General features: G+C 35.8%; 3 protein-coding genes across 5 annotated transcripts in view; 1 reads left to right on the forward strand and 2 right to left on the reverse strand.

The window, feature by feature from the left end:
* Positions 1-1615: 1615 nt before the first annotated feature.
* On the reverse strand, positions 1616-4387 carry LOC126776546 (uncharacterized). Its single transcript, XM_050499144.1, has 2 exons — positions 3700-4387; positions 1616-2547 (listed from the first exon to the last, which is right to left on the reverse strand). Exons 1-2 carry the CDS (start codon positions 3990-3992, stop codon positions 1686-1688), a joined length of 1155 nt encoding a protein of 384 aa, XP_050355101.1. The 5' UTR covers positions 3993-4387; the 3' UTR covers positions 1616-1685.
* A 2669-nt stretch (positions 4388-7056) lies between these two features.
* On the reverse strand, positions 7057-8895 carry LOC126776547 (MYG1 exonuclease). Its single transcript, XM_050499145.1, has 4 exons — positions 8635-8895; positions 8308-8558; positions 7486-8052; positions 7057-7247 (listed from the first exon to the last, which is right to left on the reverse strand). Exons 1-4 carry the CDS (start codon positions 8740-8742, stop codon positions 7073-7075), a joined length of 1101 nt encoding a protein of 366 aa, XP_050355102.1. The 5' UTR covers positions 8743-8895; the 3' UTR covers positions 7057-7072.
* Positions 8896-15857: 6962 nt separating this feature from the next.
* LOC126776277 (fibroblast growth factor 3) overlaps positions 15858-25490 on the forward strand; it is a 175675-nt gene continuing 166042 nt past the window's right edge. Inside the window, exons 1-2 of one of the 3 annotated variants that reach the window (XM_050498614.1) lie at positions 15858-15927; positions 16550-16763. The gene's annotated coding sequence lies outside the window, so the exon portion shown is untranslated. Of the gene's footprint in view, positions 16764-25490 lie in introns of all 3 variants that reach the window. The other 2 variants (XM_050498615.1, XM_050498616.1) reach the window with 2 other exon arrangements.

Raw genomic sequence — 25490 nt, forward strand, 5'->3', positions numbered from 1 at the left:
ACCTACCTACCTACCTACCTACCTACCTACCTACCTACCTACCTACCTACCTACCTACCTACCTACCTACCTACCTACCTACCTACCTACCTACCTACCTACCTACCTACCTACCTACCTACCTACCTACCTACCTACCTACCTACCTACCTACCTACCTACCTACCTACCTACCTACCTACCTACCTACCTACCTACCTACCTACCTACCTACCTACCTACCTACCTACCTACCTACCTACCTACCTACCTACCTACCTACCTACCTACCTACCTACCTACCTACCTACCTACCTACCTACCTACCTACCTACCACCATGCGCTTTACATTTTTACTGTCGTAAAACGTACGTAGAGACAAGTACATTCTGTCGATGTTTCTAGTACTAGTATCTTTCTAATTTCATGTGACTCGACGAATTGAATGGCTACTAGTATAGCTGTGGATTCCCCAGTAAATACAGCTAATTGAGGAGGGCATTTGAAATTTAAAAAAAAAAAAAAAAAGTGCTGCACTAGCCGCCTCCGCCTTGCCAGCCCGCAAGATGCCTCTTCACGCCTCGTTGAACACGTGAGCTGATAAGGAATTCCACTTTTTGGAAGTGCGACAAAGAAAGGAATTGCCAAATTTCTTTGTTCGCGATGGAATTGATGTCACAGAAGGAAAGAAGAGAAGAAGGAAGGGGGGAAGCAGAAAAGAGAGAGTAATTCCTCAGAGCACTCGCCGTGATACAGTCGATAAAAAGCGCTCAGCGCTACTATCTCTCGACGTAATTGTAAAGGTTCGAGGGTGTTTGTGACCTTTACGTCACCAATAATGCGGACCGCACGTCGCTGCAACCGATCCAAGGCCTGCAGTAGGTACTTAGCGGAGCCATCCCAAAGGTGCGAGCAATATTCCACGCAAGACCGTACCTGTGTTTTGTACAACAGGCACAGTTGTTGTGGCGTGAAAAAAAAAAAAACGCCGCACCTTGTTCAGAACTCGGAGTTTCCGTGAAGCTGTTTTTATAACAGCCTCGATGTAATCCCTTGGACTAAGGTCGCAGCAAACGTCAATCCTCAGCATGGCGATTTTGCTTTGCATCACCAGCGAAGTACCACAAAGGGAGGGAAGAGGGGATAACGTTGACTTTTTCGCTGTGAGAGCGCATACCTGTGTTGTCTTGGCATTAAACTCAACAAGATTATCATACCATTTGGCGATGAGCTCTAAGGCCTCTGCCTCGAATCCGCGGGCAGCGGGGCGGCGGCGGCGGCGGCGCGGGAGCGGCAGGATCTTACGCGTATAATCAAATGGACCGGCCCTCGAATACAGCGGTGCAGGAGCGGCGCGGGGGCGGGCAACGAGCTGTGCACTCCAGTCAAGCGGTGACCGCCCGCGTTGCGCGTCTGCATTGTAGGTATAGTGTTGTACATTTTTTTTTGTGACGTATCAAAATGTCTTCGGACGTGCAAGAGCTAATTATTTCGGCAATCTTTGAAAGGACACCCATATGGAACAGCAAACATGTGAACCATAAAAATAGAAGAATAATTAACCAATTATGGGAAGAAATAAAAAACGAACTGAATATTGAAGGTAAATATAAAAATGATTTATTATGTCAAATACAATATTTATTATGTTTTACAAATTAATTAGTAACTAATGCGATTATTTACAAAATATTCTTTGAATTTTTCACGTATATATTGTGCTTGATAAGACGGACGTCTTATCAAGCACAATATTTTGTTTGTAATCGTGGGCGTTTGTTTGTAATCGTGTTTGTATTCTTTGTTGATTCGTATTGACAGTAATATAGGCAATATCATTATTACCGTCCTTATCTCGGATAATGTTATGCAACAAACAGCAAGTTTTGATGAGTAATCTTGCGTGACATCTGTTTGTCTCTATGGGTGATCTGAAAATATGCCACTTGGATCTTAAAATTCCGAAAGCACACTCAATAGTCTTTCGAGCCCGCGATAATCGCTTATTAAATAACTCATTTTGTGCATTAAGTACGCTTTGAGGATAAGGTCGCATCAAATAGGTTTTGAGTGGATATCCTTCATCTCCAATAAAAACCATTGGTAGAATGGTATCTGATCTGGGTACATACTGTGGACGGGGTATATTGAAGTTATTACTTTGAAGTAAATGGTTCAAATTAGAGTAATGGAATGTCCCTGCATCGCTTTGTTTTCCTCTTCCTCCAACTTCTATACAAATGAATCTTTTGTCAGCATCCGCGACCGCTTGCAAGTGCATCGAAAAGAAATGTTTATAATTATAATGCGATGATCCAGCAAACTTAGGATTTTTTAATCGACAATGTTTGCCATCTATAGCTCCGATGCAATTAGGAAATTGCCATTTTTCATAGTATTTTTCCGTTATTTTTTTCAATAAATCTTCTGTCGGTTTCGGCATATGTAAATATACCAAATTTTTCCATATAGCTCTACAAGTGCTATAAACTATGTTGGCCACCGTTGTTTTTCCCATTCTGAATGACAACGACAGTCTTTTGAAAGGCTGCCCACTCGCCAAAAACCTGATAATTAAAGCATAGGTATGATAAAGTTATGTATGTAATAAATAGTCTGTTCATTCTTTTGTTTCAGTGACCGATTTAAAGAAAAAATGGAAAAATATAAAAGATCACTATATGAATGATGAAGTTGTACCAAATATTACTGAGGGTAATTTAAGCAGTACTGAAGTAAGTAATCAGATAAGTAACGATTCTTTTGAGATAGAAGACATCTCTGAAGAAAGCTCTCAAGAAAATACAACCGGTCATGATGAAGAATCTTCTATTTATCCACAACAAACTTCTACATCCTCACAAGAGGCTCCTGTTTCTTCTCCAGAAGCTTCTACATCATCGCAAGAAACTTCTACGCCTTCAAGAGAAGCGTCTACTTCACAACGATCAAGAAAAAAGAAAACAGCGAATGACATAAGAACTGAATTTTTAGAATTGGAAAGGAAAAGGATAAGACTGCTGGAAAATGATTTATCAAATCAAAATAGAAACGAGGCTTCTAGACATGAGAATAAGTCAGAAGACTACTACTTTTTTATGAGTTTGCTTCCACAAATGGAAAAATTCACACCAGTACAAAAGTTTAGAGTAAGACAAAAAATTAATCAAGCTCTTCTAGATGAGTTAAGTGTAAATGAAAGCATGTACCCTTCTAATGAATCATATAGGTATGGGTATAGTACTCAACACTAGGTATATCAATCTTATAATGAAAATACTGTCAACAAATAACAAAACTGTGATTCAAATAACTAATCATCGTACAAATGAGAACTGTGATTTTAGAGATAAATGTACTAATGTAACTGTGATTTTTTTTAGTTATAAGATTAGAATATGCGTGGAATAATACTGAACACTAGGTATGTCAACCTTATAATAAAAATACTGTCAATGAGTAAGAAAACTGTGATTTTAAAAATAAATGACAAACTGTTATGTTACTTATTTCATACGAAATGTTTTTATATAATAAATGTTTTCGCCAAAGATAAATAATTAAGGCTGATTAGTGTGTAGTAGGTATTTAATTAAAATGATTGTACCTGGGAACTTAAGACCGATGCCAAACTATTTACTAAATTAGTGCAACACAATTTCCTTTTTGAAACCATCAATAAATACAATTACAAATTACAATTTCGTTGTTTTACTTACTCAAGCGTCAAGTATAATTTTTCTTCTGGAGATATACCTCTAAATCGTTTTGGATTAATTCCAGACTCTAAATCACTCTTGATAGTTTCAAGAATATAGTCAAAAGTTTCTACACTCATTCTGGTGTAGTCGTAGAATTTGTCGGGATTTTGTCTCTGTTCTTCATAATTTCGATAAAACTCGCCATTTATTTTCCTTGCCCTATAGTAGGGATCCACTTCTTCTTTTGCCCACAATAAATCGAGCGTTAGGAATAAATTTGAATCAAACAGATGTCGCCGTTTTTCAGACATTTCGTTCGCGAATAAAAACAAATATCTCGACAACACAACCACGAACACAACACTACACCGCTATAGTGCCGCGCGATCTGCCCGCTAGTTTGGAGAACAGGTATGCGTTGCCCGCCCCGCTGCCGCGCCGCCGCCGCCGCCGCCCCGCTGCCCGCAAAATTCGAGGCAGAGGCCTAACGTCCTATCGAGTTCAATGACAAGATCCTTCCGCCTCTCCTCAATTTCCACTCGCCCAGCCACTGCGCGTCCGTGGTATCCACCATGCACTGTACTATCACCGCATAGCAATGTATGTTCCCAAGCGTATCATTGATATGCTCTCGCTAAAGAAAGAGTGTGAGAGATAGCACAGATCTCTGGGGGACCCCAGCATTCACTACATAGAATTGTGAAGCGCAACCATCTACTAAAACACGAAGGCTACGCTTGTGTAGGAAGCTGGCAATCCAGGTGCATAGCTGAGCAGGCAGACCATATGCCGGCAGCTTGGAGAGAAGACTTCTGTGCCAGACCCTGTCGAAAGCCTTGGAGATATCGAGACTGACAGCCAACGATTCTCCATGCTTGTCTATAGCTTCACCCCAGAGGTGTGTTACGTACGCTAGAAGATCGCCTGTGGACCGTTTTGGTCGAAACCCGTACTAACGATAATATCATGGTAAAGTGATCAGAAAAAAAAAAATCTCTACCTACAATTTCAAGGAAATGACTATCAGCGCACACAGTTTTCTTATCGACACCCAAAGAAAGAATGATGTTTGGCTTATAAATTACAAATTTACTTTAACACTGACAGATTGACAATGACAGAATGAAATGTAATGATTGACTTTGACACATTGACTTTGGCAGACAGACATTGACAGATTGACTGACTCATTGACAGATCGACTTTGGCACATTGACATTGACATATTTTCTTTGACTTATTGACCTTGACAGATTGACTTTGACAGATTGACTTTGACAGATTGACGTTGACAGATTGACTTTGACAGATTAACTTTGACACATTGACATAGACAGATTGACTTTGACTGATGACCTTGATAGATTGACTTTAACACTGACAGATTGACGTTGACTGATTGACAATTACGGATTGACTTTGATAGATTTACTTTGACACATTGAGTTTGACCGATTGACATGTACAGATTGACCTTGACACAATGACAGATTGACTTTGACACTTTGTCCACTCCTTAAGAATGGATAGGATACACTGGCGCGAAAATACCGACACACCAGGCCAGAACCCTATACTTTGTCCATATGCAGGAGGAAAATAAACTCCTGATGGACCAGGGATATGGTAAAGGAGAAGATTAAATATAAAAAGTCAAAAGTCAAGTAATCACGAGTCAGTAGCAAGTTCATAGAAAAACGTTATATAGTTACTTACATATTGAATATTTATATCTCTTAAAATATACGAAAGACTAATTAACTATTTAATTTTTCTAATTCGGTAAATAAATAAACACAAATTAATATAAATATTCAATAAAAGACTAACGCATCATCATAACCGACGTTCTCACTCCGTACCTGTAGAAATTTTGCATAAATGAAAATAGAGACATGAAGTAAGTAAAATAAATTATTTACTTACCTGGAGTCTCTGGTATGAAATCCTCTTCAACACTGTAATCTTTGTTTGAGAAATCCTTAGCTTGTAATCTCTACGTTTTTTTGTACAAGTTTCATCGTAAGTTTTATTCCGACTATATTATGACATGTTTATTTAATATAAGTTATAAAAAAAATATACATTTTTTTTCATTTTTAGGGAATCCTGGAGAAGTTCTTCGTTCTGTGAAGAGATGGATTTTAAGGGTGCTCGAACATAAGTCATCTTTTTATAATAATTCATTTACAATTCAGGCTATTAAGCTCTGTAACGACCTTCCTTTAAATATTCAGGAGGCCAAATCCATACATATTTTTAAAAAAACTTGTAAAAGATCACTTTTTGCCTCAAATGCCTTATCACCAATAATTTCTTTTATTTTTATTATTTTGTATTTTTCATTTTTGTTTTCTTTCTTGTTGTTTGAGGACTTGTCGTTTTTATTAGTTCTTATTGTATATAGTATGTATTAATATTATATACTTGTAATTTTATGTTTTGATAATATAATTTATTTATTGATATATAATGTGTTTTTATATTTACATTAATTTATTAGTTTGTTTTAATTATAGATTAATGTTATTTTATTTATTATTACAGCACCACCTACCTTATACCCTATGAGTTATTACTTACACCGCTGGTTGCCTGGAAGAGATTGCTATGTACCGATAAGGTCGCCAAAATTGTATGCTACTTATATTTAGGCTGTATCCTTGTTTTGTATTTTTTTCCTCTTTGTGGTGTACAATAAAGTATAAAGTAAAGTATACAAGAAATAAAAAAAGTTTTAATCATTTATTTTCTCCATATTTTACTTTTTTAAATGCCTCTTTTTTTACAGCAGTATACACAGCGACTAACTCATCTGTACATGTAAGTGCGGCGCTAGTTTCCTCGAAATCTGTTAATTTAGTATTAAGTTCATTAAATAACCTGAGCTCCGGGTAATAAAAGACTAAAAACAATTGGAATAAATTATTTTTCTGTGGTAAAATGGAACCTATATTTTTAAGTTAGACCTCTACCATATCGATATATTATCGATGAAAACTGCATTCAATTCCATGCAGTAGTTTTTGCGTAATGCGGGAACAACAAACAGACAGACAAAAATTCTGTTGCTTTAATAAAGACCCCCATTTTATTTTCTGTCAATATCTATTAATGAAGATTGTCCTGTTACAATTTTATTATATGTATAGGACAGATGCCTAAAGAATCAAGTTGGTACAGATATATTCCTTTACTGTTTAAATAAATATAAAACAAATAATGGGTACCAAAGCACACTCATAATTTTAGACCATGTTACTTATACATATGCTGCTTCAGTGAGTATCGAGTCTTATCCTGAAATTCAATCAATTTCCAAACTTAACAATATTTGTAATCATAATCATAAAGTAAAATAAATGAATTCATATGTCCTTTTCATAATCATTTATTCTGCATCCATGTCAGCCTGAAGGCTGGTTATGGCCATTGCTATAGCGCCTTCTCTTGTAGCATTGCCTCCAATGAAACCAGTGCTGTGACAAAATATACAATCCTTGATACCCGCAACATCACTTAGGATCTCATCTCGAATGCCCCACCATTTTTTATGAAGAGCTTTTCTGAAAACAATACAATTAATATGTAATTGTATTATAAAAGAGATAACATGACAGAAAGGTATGGTTACAATTACTTTATACAGTTTTTTTTATTAAATGTATCTACCTTGCTAATATCAGCAATATAACTAAAATTCTCCTGCATTTAAATCAAATTATAGCAATTACCAATAGAGCCTCACGCTTGGTTGGTACTCACTGACCAGCATGATAGATAAATATGTATAAATATAAAAACCTTGTTATAAAGCTGCTAGGAGAGACCGGTATCGCTTGCACTCTCCATGATTTAGGTTTATCATTAAACACAACATACAAGACCTCCTGGCCCAAGCCCATTTCTTTTTCCAATTCAAACAGATGTTCTTTCCAAGGAAACCTCTCTTTGAATTCTACAATTTTACCAGATTCATGAACCTGATATCTTTCTTCCAATGAAGATTTTACATAATCTCTCGCAGGTAACCACACAGACAAAAAATAATTGACATTGTATAAGAATTCTTCACCAACAAGAGCTAATGCTTTTTGAAATGCATCCTCAATATTAGCTATGAGCTTAGAATTCCAATCGGGGTTTAGTCTATGTATACGAGCACTTAAGTGTGTACGTATATTGTATCTAGGTTCCTCATTAGTCATGGGTACCCCATTGTCTATAGCATCAATTTCTTCAATTAAATGTTCATATACTTTTTTATAGATCAATTTCAAAACTTCCGGGGAAAGAGGGTGGTCCTTATTTACCAGTGACTGGATGACTTTCTCTCCATAAAATGCATACACAAGCCCAGCAGAACTTAATCTGAAACATAAATGTTACAATTATTGAAGGCATCTCTAACACAAATAAATAGAATAATATTGTTCTCTTCAGTGAATAGCCCATTGGCTGTATTTCATGAACTACCCAAGTGCGGAGTAGTTTAGTGAAGGCCACAGATACACTCTAATCCCTAAATACAATGGGACATCCACCCAACAGGACCAGACAGAAATCAGGCACAAGGCCGATAGCTTAACATGATCACTGTTTATCAAGAACAACACAAAAACTTACTTAATTTTATATTTATCTCCAAGTTCAGGTCTTAAGGAACTTAATGATTCACTGAATTCTCGTTGATGGTGGTCGTAGCGTTTTTTCTCATGATTAAATTCGGCACCGACATCAACTACTATGTCACATTGATTAATTTTTTCCAAGTCTCTTGTTCTGATGATCTCGGCGTCTTTAAACTCTGGAAGACGCTTAAGCAAGAAGCACGCCAAAACATCGTCACAATGAAAGACGCCGTCGTGAGTTCCAATCTGCAAGTAATAAATAATGCATTACGGATATATAAAACGATTACAAGCATTGCAAATCAAATAAATTCATACTAACCTTCATTATTTTAAAGAAATTGTTAAACCTTCGATTAGCGGTAAAATAATGTCGTTTACTGTACTTATAAAAAGAAGTGTGAACTCTATAAACAATATTCTTAAACATTAGGTGCTTTACTTGAATAATTACAAAGTTGGAAATACTAAGTTAAGTTTCGAAGAAAAATTATAAATTTTGTCACATACACATCATCAAGCTGACATGGCATGATGGCATGCCGATGGTATGGACTGATGCTGATCACTGATTGGTGATTACTTGTTTGGTGATATCAATTGTTATTTGTTAGTATGACGGCGTAGACAGAGAAGCAAATAGACCAATGGTCCGTGAAACCGCGATTGAGACAGAGATAGTTTGTTAATGTTGCGTATAATGTTGCCATAGTAACTGCATTCCCTGTTTTGAGACATAAATAATTTTCAGAATTTCATTAAAACAAAATAAGTTTATTGAATTTTACATTTTAATATTTCTTATACTTTTTTAATTAAAATATTTTTTTGTTTGCCAACTACACCCAAAAACTGTTGCATTGTTTGTTTTCGTTTCCATTATCAATAGTACTTCAGCATCTTTATATGGTACTGAGTTAGCATTTTCCTCATAAGATGAAATCTAAAACACTCAATTAAATTATTACTGAAGAATGGTTGCCACATAGATTTCTATGTTAACCTCTTGACTTGGAATGTAATAAGATTATAAATTCATGTAGAATGTTAAATAATATTGTCGTTAAGAAATTATAAAAAGGAGAACGAATAAATTAAAATAACATATTTACATATAACGAAGCACTTTAGGTTATTATTGGACTCCATATTTATTTGTTTACATTGTCAACGAGTCGATATTTTTTATCGAAAATCGGGATATTTTTTTTAGCTGACGCTGGCAGCACTTACATGATAAATAATTATAGGTTATGAATGATAAAAACTGGAAAATCCTATTATCTTCAGGATTTTAATGCAATATAAGGTTCTGTCATGCTATGGCATAAATAAACATCACTGAGAAATTATATTTAGGGACAAAATCGTCATACTTACGCGTACAAATACACGCCGGCAATTTTCTTCTTCCTATCACTTTAACATAAAATAATACGCCACTGCACCATTGTATAACCTTCGATATGATATAAGGATTGTTTCTCGGCCTTTTCACTGTATTAGAATCGTTTTCTAACATAAAAGTAAGTGAAAATTGAACAAAAAACACAATGAACGCATCAACTGTCAAGTTTGTTTCGCTACTTAAGTAGCGAGAGGTTTCTTGGTAAATCGAATTAATATCTTATATAGAGTAAGTAAGAAATAATCGATTATGACGACCATTATCATTTAAAAACTAAATAATTTAAGTTGTGTTTTTTAAAAACAATTATTTGCATTAAATATATTCAGATAAAAATTAAAATAGCTACTGATATGAAATACTAAATTCATAAGATATTATCAATTATTCATTCATTCTCTATTTTCTTCTACTGGCAAATCATGTAACTCTAGTTAACATTACATTCGAGACAGAGAATTAGTTTCTCTGTCTACGCATTCGAGTAGATTATGGCAAGACTATGTACCTTAAAATCCTTTACCATCCATTATAGAGAATGAAATGTTTTAATTTTTTCCACAGCTTCATTAATTAATATAAACTATTTCATTTAATTCTTGGAATTGAATAACTACTGAATTTAGTTTTTATATAATAGTTTTATATAAAAAAAATCATAAAAAAATATAACGCTGCGCCATCTATCGTTGTTACACAGCTTATCTGTGTCATAGTTTCAAAAGTATACTGTTAGATGTCAGTAGTGGTATAAAAATAATTATTTTTTAATAAAATTATAAATTTTTAAATATCTTTTACAAAAATTTAATTTGTTTTCTCGTTAAATCGTCTTTCAATTAATTATTAAATTATTAGTTAAGAAAAGCCAGATTTTTATATATTATGATTGTTTTTGATTATTTAGATTTTTAAACATTTACTTGTTATTTCCTAGTGCTTCATTTATATTTATCTACGTATATAATAATTATTAATGATTGCACAGGATTTCTTCTACAATCAAACGGAGCTGCGCTTTTTGAGACAAGATTTTTTTATTTTATAGCTGATAAGATAAATTTTTTATAATAACTTGATATATTTTTTTCTAATTTTTAATGTAAACATGTATGTTATATTATAACAAAGTTACACAATAATAATATGTAGTTTGTTAAAAAAATAATTTTTATGTTGTATTCATACCTCGTTGAAATGGATTTATGTTTGTCGTTTATTACATTAGTAATGAAATTTTGGTTTATTAATTTTATTGTTCAAAGGTTTTAATTAACCACTCAAATGATTGGGTATACATTATTTTTAATTGGATAAAATTGAATAAATGTATTGTATGTATGTGCTTATGCACACTACTCTAAAGAAATATAGAATTGTATCGTAAAAATATTGATATAATTATTTATACTTGTTCTACATATATTCAAAAAGAGGTGTCTATACCAGTACACAACTATGTTAATAATTCATTTCGAATGCCGATAACTTATTTTTAAATTATTGGGTGAAGAAAGGAGCAGACCTGGAAAAAAGAGGTAAAAACTAAAAACATCAAACCGAATAAAGTATTGTAGCGCTACTGCCTTAAAGCAGCGTTCATTCAGAAGGAGCGGCTGGCGAGCGGGCGGGGCGCGCGGCTCCAGTGCGAAGTTGCGGCAAAGAAATAACTTATACAATATAAAATCTTTCTATCTTCAATTTAAAATATAATTATATAGGGCCAATTGAACAATAAATAAATAGTATTTCACTACGAAGTAGAAAATATATATTATAGAAAATAATCGAGCGGAGGGCTCTGAAAGCAGCGGGTTGGATTGTATAATTGTATTGTACCCCGCGATCGGCAGTAGTCTATTCGATATTATGGACGTATCGGTTAGTTTGGTTTTCTAACCTAACCAATATAATTATGAAATCAATCGCTTGTTAAATAATATTTTACGAAAATTAAATATGTCTGGTAATTATTTGTCAAATTAATTATTTATTGAACTAGTAGCCTGTAGAAATTGGCTTTTTTTTTTTTTCAAATTATAGGACCCTGTTGTTGTAGCGCTCGTCTTAACCGACATCCGAAGGTATTTTTTATTTTTTTTCTTTATTCTATATTTTACGTAGGCAGACTGGTGATCAGTGGCCACCTTCGCTTACAGAGATTAACACTGTAAGAGATTTTAGCCATTCCTTACATACCAATACGCCTCCAACCTTGAGAACTAAGACATAAGTTATGTCTCTTGTGCCCGTACTTACACTTGTTCACTCATCCTTCAAGCCGTAAAACAACAATACTAAGTATTACTGCTTGACGGTAGAATATATGATGTGTGGGTGGTGCCCAACCTTTTTCTTTTTTTTTTCACGCAGTGGAAACCTTCAGAAAGGTACCTAGCTCCCATGGGGGGGGGGGGAGGAATTGGGTTATGTGGGATTCTTACCCACTAAAACCACTGCGATGGTCGTCTTCGGCACGGATCGGAGGGGCTGCGGGATCGTGTTGTTATAACGCATCGAGACGACACCGACGTCGTCTCCGCCGAGCAGGATCGGCCCTTTCCCGTTCCCGCTCCGCCGTCTCCTTCTGGACCATTACGGTCTCACAGAATGAGGCTACGACCCTCCACGTCGACTCTCTGCGGAGCATCGCCGACACAATTGCGCGCAGGGACAGGTCTTGTCCGACTTCCCGGACCAAGATCTCCCTCTCCGCATTCCAAGCGGGGCACGCCTCCAGCGTATGCTGAACGATGTCCCGGTTCGCACCGCAGTGGTGGCACAGACGCCGACGATTCGTGTTATATGTGCAGAGCATATCCATAGACGTACATATGTATTATTTTAAAACTGTTTTTAATCAATTTTATCTAAACTTTTTAGCAGTAGTCGACTGTTAACAGTGTCGGTAAGACAATTGGACGAAGTGCAATGCAAATACACTGTTATTGTCAGGGCCGGATTGACTACTTGTCGGAGCCCTTCAGCTTGCCTAACTTTCTAAAACATATTTTGTCCACCACTACGCAATTTTATTTATAATACTGTCATTAAGCAAAGAAGCAGTTTTTCAGAACTAATATTCATAGACAGCAAATACAGACGTCTACGAATAATTAATTATGTACAAATTAAAAAAAAATGGTACTTGGAAAAAGTATTTCGATGAAATATCTAAAAAAAAAGGAATTTGGTATCGTCCTATTCAAAGTGAGCTTCCTCACATATGTACCTTTGTCTAATAGGCTAATGCTGGGACATTATTCACACACGACCATCTGATCCCAAACTAAGCAGAGCTTGTACTATGGAAACCAGACAATTGATACCACATATACTACTTTTCTTTTGTAAATACATACTTATATAGATAAATACACCCAGACTCAGGACAAACAGACATGTTCATGCGCACAAATGTCTGTCCTGGGTGGGAATCGAACTCACAACCTTCGATGTGAAAGGCATGTATCTACCAACCACGCCAACCGGCCCATCATTATAGCTCATCGTCTTAGGTCTGGACACATTCCATCAAAAAGCTTTGGATTTCTTATGGAAAAGAGACGATTCTCCTCATTGTGATAGGCGTGGAAGAATGGTAGATTTATTGACTTGTTGATGGAATGTGTCAAGGCAGAATAAGAGCAAATTACTATTAAATAATTTAAAAATATGTTTGTTCGATGTTGAGTTGGTTCAAAGCATTCTATCAGATCCTTTTATCAAACCAGCTAAGATGCTCTTGGAATTGTATGCAATAACAATAAATAATAAATCTTATAAAAATGTAAAAAGGGATAATGGGACTGACGTGCTTGTGTAGGACAAGTCTCACATTAAATAAGAAAAATAAAACGTATTTAATAAATCAAGCACGTACAGGTATATATATTGACGGTATATGTATATATATATATACGTCAGTGAACAACTTTATTTCTTCGAAGCTCACATCTTAAACATATAGTTTACATTACAATTACGCAAAGTCACCGGTTCGATTGTTATTTATATTGTTTACATAAAGTTTTCTTACATCGATTATAGCTTCGTGTCCAGCAATGAGTTCATGACTCTACGACTTCATGAAGTAGACATAAAATACACATATACACATTAAATACACATCGTACACATAAAACGCAGAGAAACTCTAAAATGTTACATCCGAAAAGTCTCAAGGCTTAAACTGAGTATTTTGTACAAAAACACGAAGCACGTGTTCGGGGTCTTAAGAAGTCGGCTGTCGGCGTGGACATGGAAGTATTAAATCATCAACAATGTCGCGTCGTGGCGAGCGAACTTGAAACGGCTCCTGGATATATATGGGCGAGGAATCTTGTCCATCGAAAATCAATTAGCAGTTCGGCTTGGACGTATCATGTTGACGTAATTATCGTTTGCTAGCTCGCTCCGCCGCTCTTTTCACCTTTTCTTTATTTTATTACCTTTTCATTTTCTACACGAGATACGGCGAGCGCTAATTCCATTTAGTCTTGTTACGTACTGTACTGAAAGGTGTGTTCTGATCCAGACCTTTACTTGTGAGACTACCTTCTTTGCAGTTCAAGTACAAGCATGGAAATTTATAACAAATACTCCATAAATGATTATCATAAGCGCTGCTTTGATCTAATAACAAATTTATTATATTGTAATGACAAATCTCTAAGATATAAATAAAAAAAATTATGCAGTTAGCGTTTTATGATTGGTCTTTACAACAATGGCACATGCTCTAGTCCGTACAGCGAACACTGTAACAGCGACAATTTCTAATCGTATTTTCTTATCGAGTGCTGTTTTATGCTTCGACGGGATGTAGTTGTTCTGCGCGGTCACCGTGCGCTGCATACGTCACGTTTTCTTAAATATTATTTTGAACAGTACTCGTCCACCTAATGTCGTTGTAAGTTTAATTTTAACAAAACTGTCCAAGCTTTATTTCCGCATGATATGTACGAACAGACAAGTTGTTGTTTAATATTTTAATATTTAATATATCATAAAATTAAATCTAAATAAGCTTTAGATAACTTTAGATAGAAAATGTCAAAAATGCCGACTAGCCTGCCATAGAACAAACCGAAAAATAACCAGTGTCACTCGTGATGATATAGGGATCGTAACGATATTCCTAAGCCTAAATCCGTTCGGCATTTAAAAGTTATGGAGGAATAACCCCACATACATGAACCTGAAAACTTTACATTCTTTTTTTGGACAGTCGTGTAATAAATAATAAAAGAGACATATTTTAAGCTCGTTCGATAAAATTTAAAACGTAGCAGTACCGAGAAACCGACTGTTAGTATGGCAAGAAATCTGAACGTTATGAGCCGAGCATCGAACTCCCTACCCTGTCGCTGCACTAGTCGCTACAGGCAATATACGTTTACGAGTAGTGCCCACTCGTAAATATTTACTCATGCAGGTACTGCAAATTATGTACTTATTTAATTAATAGGGCACACTAACAATGAATTCACAAACCTATTACGGATTATGAACACACGTGGAATATTCGGTTATGTGCGAACACATCACTTACAGGCACGCACAACACAACACTAGACGACTAAGTGAATATGAATGTCACAAGTAGAGATTTAAAAAAAATGTAAACTACAAAATAATTAAAGTTACAAAAGAGGAAGTTATTTATATGTACTTAATTATAATTTTATAAGGCAATACAATGTAATTCATAGGTATAAGGAAGCTACAAAGGAATACTTATTAATATTGATAGTGTTATGTTATTGCATAACACGAACTTAAAATTAAAAAAATAATATAACATTTCCTTTTTTTATTTGTGCTGATAATTAATTTCGTCCTGAGTGGTGAAAACATCACGAGGAAACCTGCATGTGTCAGATGTCGATGTGCCACAAGTCTGACTTCCAACCGGCATTGGAGCAACATGGAATATATATGGAATAAGCTCCGTCGCATTAAAAAGAAGAGGAGGCCTTAACCTCGTCGAACATGCAATTCAAAAAACTCTCCTTATACAATACTTTACACGAACCTAAAAGATGTCGTTTTCAGGAAGTCAAATAGTTAAGCGGTAAGCTGTTCGCTGACGGACCGACACGCGCTCGGCGGCCGGCGCTCAGTATCGCGCGAGAATCGGCCCGGGTCGGTCACGTAATGTCTTCGGCGAGCGCGACCGAACACGCTCACGACAAACTGCTTTCGGTAACTAAAGTGAACCACTCACACCACAAAATATTATACGCAGATCCATTAACGGCGAATTAAGTCATCCGTTGTGCCGTAGTGATTTGCAACGTTCGAAAATCAAAATTCCCGCGTTCGGAAAACGTTCCGTTGCATAACAATGCAGCGAAGGCCGCGTGGAAAAGTGTTTGGTGAAAATTTCGCATAGATATACGTTTCCACGCGACGGTCGGTCTCCGGCTACCGGCTACCGGTGACCGGCGCCGAGTTAGATTTGGACCGATTTCGTTTTAACGAGTCGCACGCGGTGGCCGTGTACGACCGAAACGCTTCGGGCAAAAAGTTCGCCGAAAAAAAGTTAACGTTTTCGCCTGACGACAGTAATCTGATAATTGTCTCGCGAAATTTCTTTTCGCGCCGGCGTAACTCTCAGGTGCGCCGGAGTCGCGAGGTTGGAGTTAATCCGCCTCCCCTTCTAACTAATTGTTCGTTTAAACATTTTCGGCGTTTCATTATCGCGGTTTGTGGATTTTGATTTCGCGTTTCGCGTTGTCGACCCGCTCTCGATCGTGCGGTTTATCGCCGTGCGCTATAATATATTGTGGTGTAGTGACAGTGAGTGTACGTGTGAGATTTTCAGCTCTCAGGGAAATGATATTAATATCTGTTACCTTTCCTATGTGATGTTTACGATACTAGTGCTGAGTTAGAGTTACACGAACCGCAGTGATACGATACAGTCAGTGAAGCAAGAAAGTGACACGGTGGTGACCGAGACGCGGTTTTGAAAAATATCCGCCTCTAAACGGTATTTCGAAAGCGCATCTCACTTCGCAGGCGACCTCCGCACACAAGTAAGTCATTGCTGTTCACTAATAACCTTTGCATGACTGTCCACGTGTTCGAAAACTGGGCTGACACACTCGTAGCTCGGCTATGTGCCCAGTGGGGAAGTTTATCAGCTCTGTGGCGTCTGTGAATCGGTGAGAAAACAGAAGCTTGCGACACAAGCCTTAGATGTTTTCATCAATTCCGCTAAATACAAATTCCAAGTTACACTTTTTGTTTATGTATTGCAGCTCACGATATTATGCAAATAATATTTTGTTTTTATTTTGATTGTGTTTTATATTGAATTTATGACGATAAATTATTGAAACTTAAACGGGATAATATTAAAATACCTGAATTCAATTAAGTGACGTTATCCATCTTTGAAATAACAATTGTCAGCGTTATCAACGAGGTTATTCACATTTATCAGAGAAAATATATTTATTGTTGTAACCGATTTTACGTTTTTAATGTCACGTTTTTATTATAAAAATATTATTTAAATTGCTTGTGAATTAAATTTTGTGTGTGATGTTATTTTAACATGACATTTGTAAATTCCTATCTGTCTTCACATCGATTTACTATCACGTCGCATGTTGGACCATAAAAAAATATAAAATTTAATTAAAAACTATGAAACACGAGCCTTGAATGGAAAATTTAGTGAGCGAATGAAAACTCAAATATGATTTGGGAGGAACTTGAAAATTATAGCTCATCGTTACGAGGACCGAATAAGTAAGCGAAACTGATGGATTATATCTACTATGCATGTCAATTACAAGTGTACAAAGCACTTCCAGATTCATAAATTAAAAGTAACAAAAAATGATCAGTACATTTAAAAAAATGTTAAATTTAACCGGAATGTTCAGAAAGAAAGTGAAAATTCTAGATGTTATTAAAAAAACAATACTTAAGTTATAATACATTTTCTATTAATTTTAATTACGAATAGTTTTAAAATACGATATAAAAGATTTATGTGTGTGTGCGTTGTACTTTTGGTACTCGTTAATGATTATTTAAATTGCGTAATATTAAGTTTTTTTTTTTTTTAGAATAGGAAGGTGGACGAGCATATGGGCCACCTGATGGTAAGTGGTCACCAAACGCCCTTAGACATTGGCATTGTAAGAAATGTCAACCATCGCTTATAGCCAATGCGCCACCAACCTTGGGAACTAAGATTTTATGTCCCTTGTGCCTGTAATTACACTGGCTCACTCACCCTTCAAACCGGAACACAACAATATCAAGTATTGCTGTTTTGCGGTAGAATATCTGATGAGTGGGTGGTACCTACCCAGACGAGCTTGCACAAAGCCCTACTACCAGTAGGTTGCACGTTGTCTTCTAGGCAGAATAGACAAAGTTGAGTGAACTTAATTCGTATTAGTGTCAGTAATTATCTACACAGTACAGTACAGTAACAGCCTGTAAATGTCCCACTGCTGGGCTAAGGCCTCCTCTCCCTTTTTTTTTGAGGAGAAAGTTTGGAGCTTATTCCACCACGCTGCTCCAGCGCGGGTTGGTGGAATACACATGTGGCAGAATTTCGATGAAATTAGACACATGCAGGTTTCCTCACGATGTTTTCCTTCACCGAAAAGCACGAGATTAATTATAAACAGAAATTAAGCACATGTAAATTCAGAGGTGCTTGCCCGGGTTTGAACCCACGTTCATCGGTTAAGATTCACGCGTTCTTACCACTGGGCCATCTCGGCTTATTTTTAATTACCTACACGGTAAGGAATACCACTGAATTTTCATGTGCTTAATTTGTGATTACAATTCATCTCGTGCTTTACGGTGAAGGAAAACATCGTGAGGAAACCTGCATGTGTCTAATTTCACTGAAATTCTGCCACATGTGTATTCCACCAACCCGCATTGGAGCAGCGTGGTGGAATAAGCTCCAAACCTTCTCTTCAAAAAGAGGAGAGGAGGCCTTTAGCCCAGCAGTGGGACATTCACAGGCTGTTACAGTTTACAGTTTAAGGAAAAATAATTCATTGTTACGTAAACACATTTTTTATTTAAGTACTAGTTTAGTAAAGATGAATGTCACGTACGAGAATGAGGTCATCTAAAGTATGACATGAGCAAGAAAAGCAAGGGTACTTGAGGTATGATCGGAGATAGAAATGAATGGAAGAGAGGGAGACACACTGACGCGCTGAGCACACATATTAGAATAGATTATATGAATTTAACTGTATTTTACATTATTTAGGTAACGTTATCTCGTGCAATTGCAAATTATACTTTTTATGTTCTATTTATCTAGCTTCTCGTGAACGTATCGGTATTCGACAGCGCGTGACAATACATGTCGATGTAAACAGTCAGTCATAACCGTTTCAAATTTTCAATAAGACGCCTTGTAATCACAACAATGAGAATTTGTTTTTTAGTGATAGTATGATATGCATTATAATTAGTGAAAGCTACTCATATATATTTCACAATCATTATTTCATTCGATGTAATGCCGCGTTTATTAAAGTATGCGTTTAATAATTTAATGTAGTTTTGTCAAATATAGATAATTTCAACACTCTTAGTTTATTTGTAAATATGTTACGTTTTCATAGTAACGATATCACGACGATCCGACAGGACTTCTCTCAGCGGTCAGAACTCTTGGGTCTTAGCCTGGTACTGAGTTTTACGTGCTTAGTATTTGCTAACTCTATATTATTATTTATTCCGTAGTGAAGCGGTATAGTGGAATAAGATCCAAATATTTTCCTTACAAGCGAGGCTGTGCCAAGCTGTGGGATGTTAATAAGCATTAAATGTTTATGCACGAAAAGCGTTTGCTTTATCCGGAATTAACTAATCATGATAACGGTCGGTCATTTAGTACGTACTGATGACATGTGGCAACCTGACTTCTTCTACAATGAAATACATAAGTTACGAAGTTGTCGTTGAGAACTGTGGGCCTTGAAATTGATCGAACTTACTATTAAATACAAACATTATGCGTTCTAGCACCAGCCGCCAATGGGCTATTTCGGTTATATATTATAATACATAAGTATTTCTTTACATTTTCATGTATATTTCATGATTTTAATGTCATGATTTTGTTTATAAGAATATTTTTATAGTTATTATCGACAGTCATTGTTAAGTTGGTCACGATTTTAGACAAACTTAATCAATGTGAAAAAATCAAATTGCCTTTGCGCTAAACACGTTGACTATTGAAATTGTTTTTTTATTCTTTATAAATTGAAGGAATAAAAGATCTGCGTCGTGAGATGTGTGTGTTTGTTTGTGTTTTATTAATTATTATTTTTGTACTTCTTTAAACTTAGCGATAGTACTTGTTTACGCCGCCTGGGTAGCTGTGTAATTCAAAGTATAGCAGTCGACTGCAAAGTAACAATATATAGTGTCGCTGTATTCAGTTTGCAGGAGGAATGTGCCTGTGTAACTACTGGCACAAACCATCGAAGCATTGATGATGTCAGGTATGATGAATATTTCAACAGTCTTAGTGGCTAGACATGGTATTGAGTTACCGATACCATTGCTTGGTTTTGTTATACTTGTCTATTTGCCATTTTATTTTATGGTATGTCTGCTAACAGCTAACAGCGGATGTAAATAATAAACTAACAATTTATTAAAGTATTTCATATTTGAACCTAAGTAACTTAACATTACTAAAACATAGTATTGCCATCTATAATATAAATGTTGTATGATTCAAAAAAATATTCCTTTTATTTACTAAAATCTTTCGATTCGAATCGATCACTTTACCGACTGTTTCACCACTGAGCTCGACGCACAAATCTAAAACACTGAAAAAATAAATATTATAACAATGTCACTAGCAAGTACGACATAGAACCTTTTTTGTTCAATTAGAAGGCTTTTAAATTAAAACGTTCTCAACCCACTGTCACGGTTTGATAGTGTTTGCACAGTGCGTATCTGACGTCACGAAGTTTGCTCAATTATGTTAACTGCGCTCTGTACTGACGGATACTACTGGTGCAATTTTTATCTTAATGTGTAATAACTTTGAATCCTGTAAAATCACTAATATTGATGTAAATTACTGTGTAATGAGTGGAGCTAACGTAATAAAAACGTGTCGGTCAACGGAAGCGGCGTTTTTAACATAATGTTTAAAATAGTCATCGAAATTTAATAGAAATTAGCATTCTAAAGTTAAAAAAGTATAATTTCATATCGGTTTAATTCAACACGTGTCTAAAGCTATGTTGTATAAAATAAGAGAAAAAAAAACTGGTATTTCTTGTCCATTCGAATGCCTATATCCTCCCATGCTTAATTTTGTATCGCGCTGTGCCCAGTTTTTTGTCGTAGGCTAATTCTAGTTTCGTCCGTTGTGACTGCAAATACATATATTAATTATAAATTGTAAAGATTAGGAATTAAGTAGTTCTAAATGATGCTTACTGTTACCACTCGTATATCAAATTGAAACACGCACCTTCCGTGTAGTGCGGCGAACACTGTGTACCGACTGATAAGAGACAGAGAGTGGTGTGCGTACACTTAATTCGACCATTGCAGTTATAGTCATTCATTAAAAATGTACTGCTAAAGCTTCTGTGGTTTTATTTATTTCAATTGTTAGTGATGTACTGTTCTGAGCGCCATTTTTAGTTCATTGAGTTCATGAAGTAGTCTCAGCTCCGCATTGATCCTTTCAGTAGTACCTCTGTCCTCCATTGTTCGAATTCAGGCATAATATTATTAATGTATTTTTTAATTTGTATTCATATACTGTATTAAATTATTTAGAGGTATTAAAAATATTTTTAGAGCTATTGCACCTTCACAATTGATGCACATAACGATGAATCCATTGAAGCCACCGTATTGTCTACCTTCCGCCTTCACGCTGGTAATTATCCGCTAGCGAGAGTTGCGGATTAAGAGTTAAGTAAGTAGGTTTTTGTGGCAACTATTAACGGCGCATATATTTTTGTACAATTATTATTCAGATAGGTAAAGAATGCTGTATTATTGAAATTAATAAACGTGTGTGTATTTCTTTATTTCCCGAATAGATAAGTGCGGTTATGTTCGTTGGAAACCGGAGACGTTTGGGTAGTTTTTTTAACGCAATTTATTAAGGTGGGAAGTACACAGAAGTAGAGTAACGCACTTACAAGGTTGTGTCGTAACGCGGGGCGTGCACTCGCCAGCCCATGCGACATTCGGATTTAAAATCATATCGTATTATAATGAAATGTATAGAGAGAGATATAAATAAAATAAAAATATTTTTAGTCAGTGGTATGTCCCGTGTGCTGCAATGTGTTGACTTAATACATCTAGCTGACAGAATAACGACTACTGCATATCAGAGCTGGCAGCTGCATTCATAAAAGTTCGCGTGTGTATAATTTTCGAAAATATTTTATACGTTGATATACGTTTTTTTTTAAATGTGTGTAAAATTATGTAATGTTCCTTCAGACGAAACAATAACCTCGGTGAAAATTTTCGTTGTACTAAATATATCCTCGTTGGAATCAGAGATGATTCTACATTCTGAACGAGACACAACAACAGTTTAACTTGGTGGTAGGGCTTTGCGCAAGCCCGGCTGGGTAGGTACCGCTCACTCATCAGATATTCTACCGCACCTTTCATGTTACTCGTAATAAACAAATTTTTGCAAAAGTTTAAAATTCCTTATTTCTGATAAGGCATCAGTGTACGCCTCCTGTATCTATCTAGCACTGATTTGATTATGATAAGCGGAAGGAGTACACGGAGCGAGATAGCGGTACGATATCAATTACTTATCTGTCGTCCCGTTTTATTATCTGTACCGAAAACGTAGCGGAAGTAAGGGTTACTGAAAAATGTTGTAAGACTACATCTCAGATTTTTATATATATCTTAAAGCAAATATTTACAGTGTCGCTTACGCGCACCTTGACTTGCTACTAATGTGAACACATTAAGGGGGTTTTCGAAGGGAAGGGGGGGGGGTAAGTTTGATTGAAGCGAGGAGTGACAGAGATGATCCCGGTGTAAGTGAGCTTTGTATTTAGGTTAGCTGTCTATATTTGGTTACAGGATGGCAAAATTAATAGTAATTAATGAGTCGACCTCATATACATGACGTAGTCAGCTGTGTACTAGCGTCTAGTTATAACCAAGAAGTACCGTTGGTAGGGCTTGTGTCGGCCCGTTACCAAATATATTACCACTAGCAGTCGCCACATCAATAATCTGTAACACTGTGTTCCGGTGTGAAGACGATGACGATGTAAGGGGATTTACATATTTTCCTGGAAAAGTATATATACGTATTAATTCAAGACAAACTATGTATCATTAATTTACAATCAAAATCGGTCCAGCCGTTGAGACGTCATCAGTACGTGACATGATCACGTATCTTGATTTGTCATGTTTCACAGAGGAGGTCGACATCATTCCTCATTATATTATGATATGTCATATCAAAACACTGCAATATGTAACTTTTTTTAACAATGATCCGTAAATACGAATTTTTATAAAAAATTGTTACGAGTGTTACCGTTGTTAAAAAAGCTGAAACACTTTTAGGTGAGAGATGTGCCGGACATTCAATCGAGAATCACCTTTATCTAATCTAGTTCTACATTAAAACTAATCAATGTTAGATAACTACTGCTACAATTCTATAGTCAGGAATTTCGTTTATCTTTAGAATACAAAGGATACATAGACAAACAAAGTTATATTACAGTTTTATTACTGACACCGGGATTACGTTTGTTGACATTACGAGTACGTCGCCTTAACTCTAATTTTAAGGAGGTTTACTAAATTTATAGTAAAAAGAAAAATAACAAAAAGGTTTTACTAAAAGCGAAATAAAATACTTTATTGTTTTTATATTAGCGATGTGCAAGCAATTATACTTAAGTTATGTCTGCTATACCTACACGCGGCGTCTACCGTGTCCTACACCCGAACGTCAGACTGTATTGCACTGTTTTGGGCGTATAGCTATATATTCGGCATCGAAGTTGAGCTACAGTCGGTCTCTGTCACAAATATCTGATAAACTCTTATTATCGACAAGAAAGTGCTGTATATTTACAGAATCGTTTGAGAGAGATCAGACCAGATCGGAGCTTGTTCCTGTGAATAGGAATCTCCAGACGCCAAACATATGGGGGAATCTATCAAAATGTAATGATCCTCACTCGTAAGATATCTTTATGTAGGAAGCTCTCTCTCAGCGCTCAGCGGCAATAGTCGCGGGACGCCGTGAGTTAAACTACAATATTTTTACATGACATTCCAGTTATTTAGTTTCATAATCGCGTCCCGCGAGCAGCTCGCTCTAGACATCAATACAGGTTCAGTAGAACGCGCTAATTGGATATATTTAATACTATAACCCAGTAATAAATCTTTAATGGCGACTATTGAGAATGTTGACAGTAAAAGTCGCTGTTTTAATGCTCCGGTGAAATTTCTAACTTATAAAGTTATTTCGATAAAATATTGTTAATTACAAGCCTTTTAATATACACTGCAAAGTCCGAAACAAGAGTAGCGGTTGTTTAAATTAATACAAAATTGTTAGACAAGAGTACCTTCTAGAACGTGGCTCAATTATAACAAATAACATAAGAACACAGAAATACAATTTAGAACCAGCTTTAAACTTTCATTGATTTGTAAATCAATCAATCATTATATTCAATTTATAATTTGTCATGTAGGTATTATTGATGCTAGCCAGAAATAGATTTAAAAAGATTCCATTTAGATTATACTTTAAATTATAAGGCACGCGCCAAAAGCAATACTCAAAAGTCAATTAACCTCAATATCGCGGTGCTAAAATGTCGCACCGACACGACTTAAAAAAATCATTACGATCGGTCATTTACGCCCGTTGCGAAATAACGCCGCGCGCCGCCACTAACGTAGGCCAGCGTAAAAATAGTGTAAGCCTGCCTCAGCGGACTTTATGCGTTTTAAGCTAATGGTTCTTCGATACCATTCCGGAACTGACTACGAACTGTAGTCGAGGGATGCGACGCTTATTGCGATCTCGTTCCGGACAAAACTCGATGGCGAGGTATTCCAGTATTCATAACTGTATCACGAAGACGTAATGTAGAAGAGAATACAATATAATACTATAATAATATATATGTAGAGTATAATATGCTTGTGTTTGTTATACGCGGTGTAAGAATGTTCATTATCTTGTAAGTTTTCGATTACCAAAATGAAATTCCGAAATAAAAAGTCAAAAAAGCCACGGGCGTCAGAGTCTGTTGAGACTTGAGAAACAATTATTGCTATTTATACTATAATAAAATAGCATTTTAAGTTTTGTCCAGAACATAAAATCGTGTTACACGATCTAGCTGTCTCTGTCCTCCTTCAGCGTATTTCGCATGGATCACATCTCATCGTGTGACTCTACTTTATACTGTGTCTGCGATAGATTGAGGGCTATATCGGTAATTTATTGCTCAAATAATTCTAATTTTCAGACGCTGTTACGCCTTGTTACTATTTTATTACAACAAAATCTTGATATTCTTTACTTAAGTATGTCTATAAGAGCACATTTACTTCGTCACGTAAGTTGTAAATAGCAAATAGATTAAATCGATCAAATCGGATCTGGAAAACTTAGGTAGTGGTTTATTTTTGAGTTAGATAATAATCTCTATCTTAAAATGTAATCTGTTAAATCAGCGTAAGTAGATGAG

This window comes from Nymphalis io, chromosome 20 (genome assembly GCF_905147045.1).
Source record: "Nymphalis io chromosome 20, ilAglIoxx1.1, whole genome shotgun sequence".
Lineage (NCBI taxonomy): Eukaryota > Metazoa > Arthropoda > Insecta > Lepidoptera > Nymphalidae > Nymphalis > Nymphalis io.

Bases quoted from the DNA above. Each gene is read 5' to 3' on its own strand.
- LOC126776546 (XM_050499144.1), bottom strand. From the start codon at position 3,992: ATGTCTGAAAAACGGCGACATCTGTTTGATTCAAATTTATTCCTAACG. The intron at 2,548-3,699 runs GTAAGTAAAACA...TTTAATTATCAG, and splicing joins AAATTATACTTGACGCTTGA to GTTTTTGGCGAGTGGGCAGC.
- LOC126776547 (XM_050499145.1), bottom strand. From the start codon at position 8,742: ATGTTTAAGAATATTGTTTATAGAGTTCACACTTCTTTTTATAAGTAC. The intron at 8,559-8,634 runs GTTAGTATGAAT...TATTACTTGCAG, and splicing joins ATTTCTTTAAAATAATGAAG to ATTGGAACTCACGACGGCGT. The intron at 7,248-7,485 runs GTTTTTATATTT...TATTGTTTTCAG, and splicing joins CCTAGCAGCTTTATAACAAG to AAAAGCTCTTCATAAAAAAT.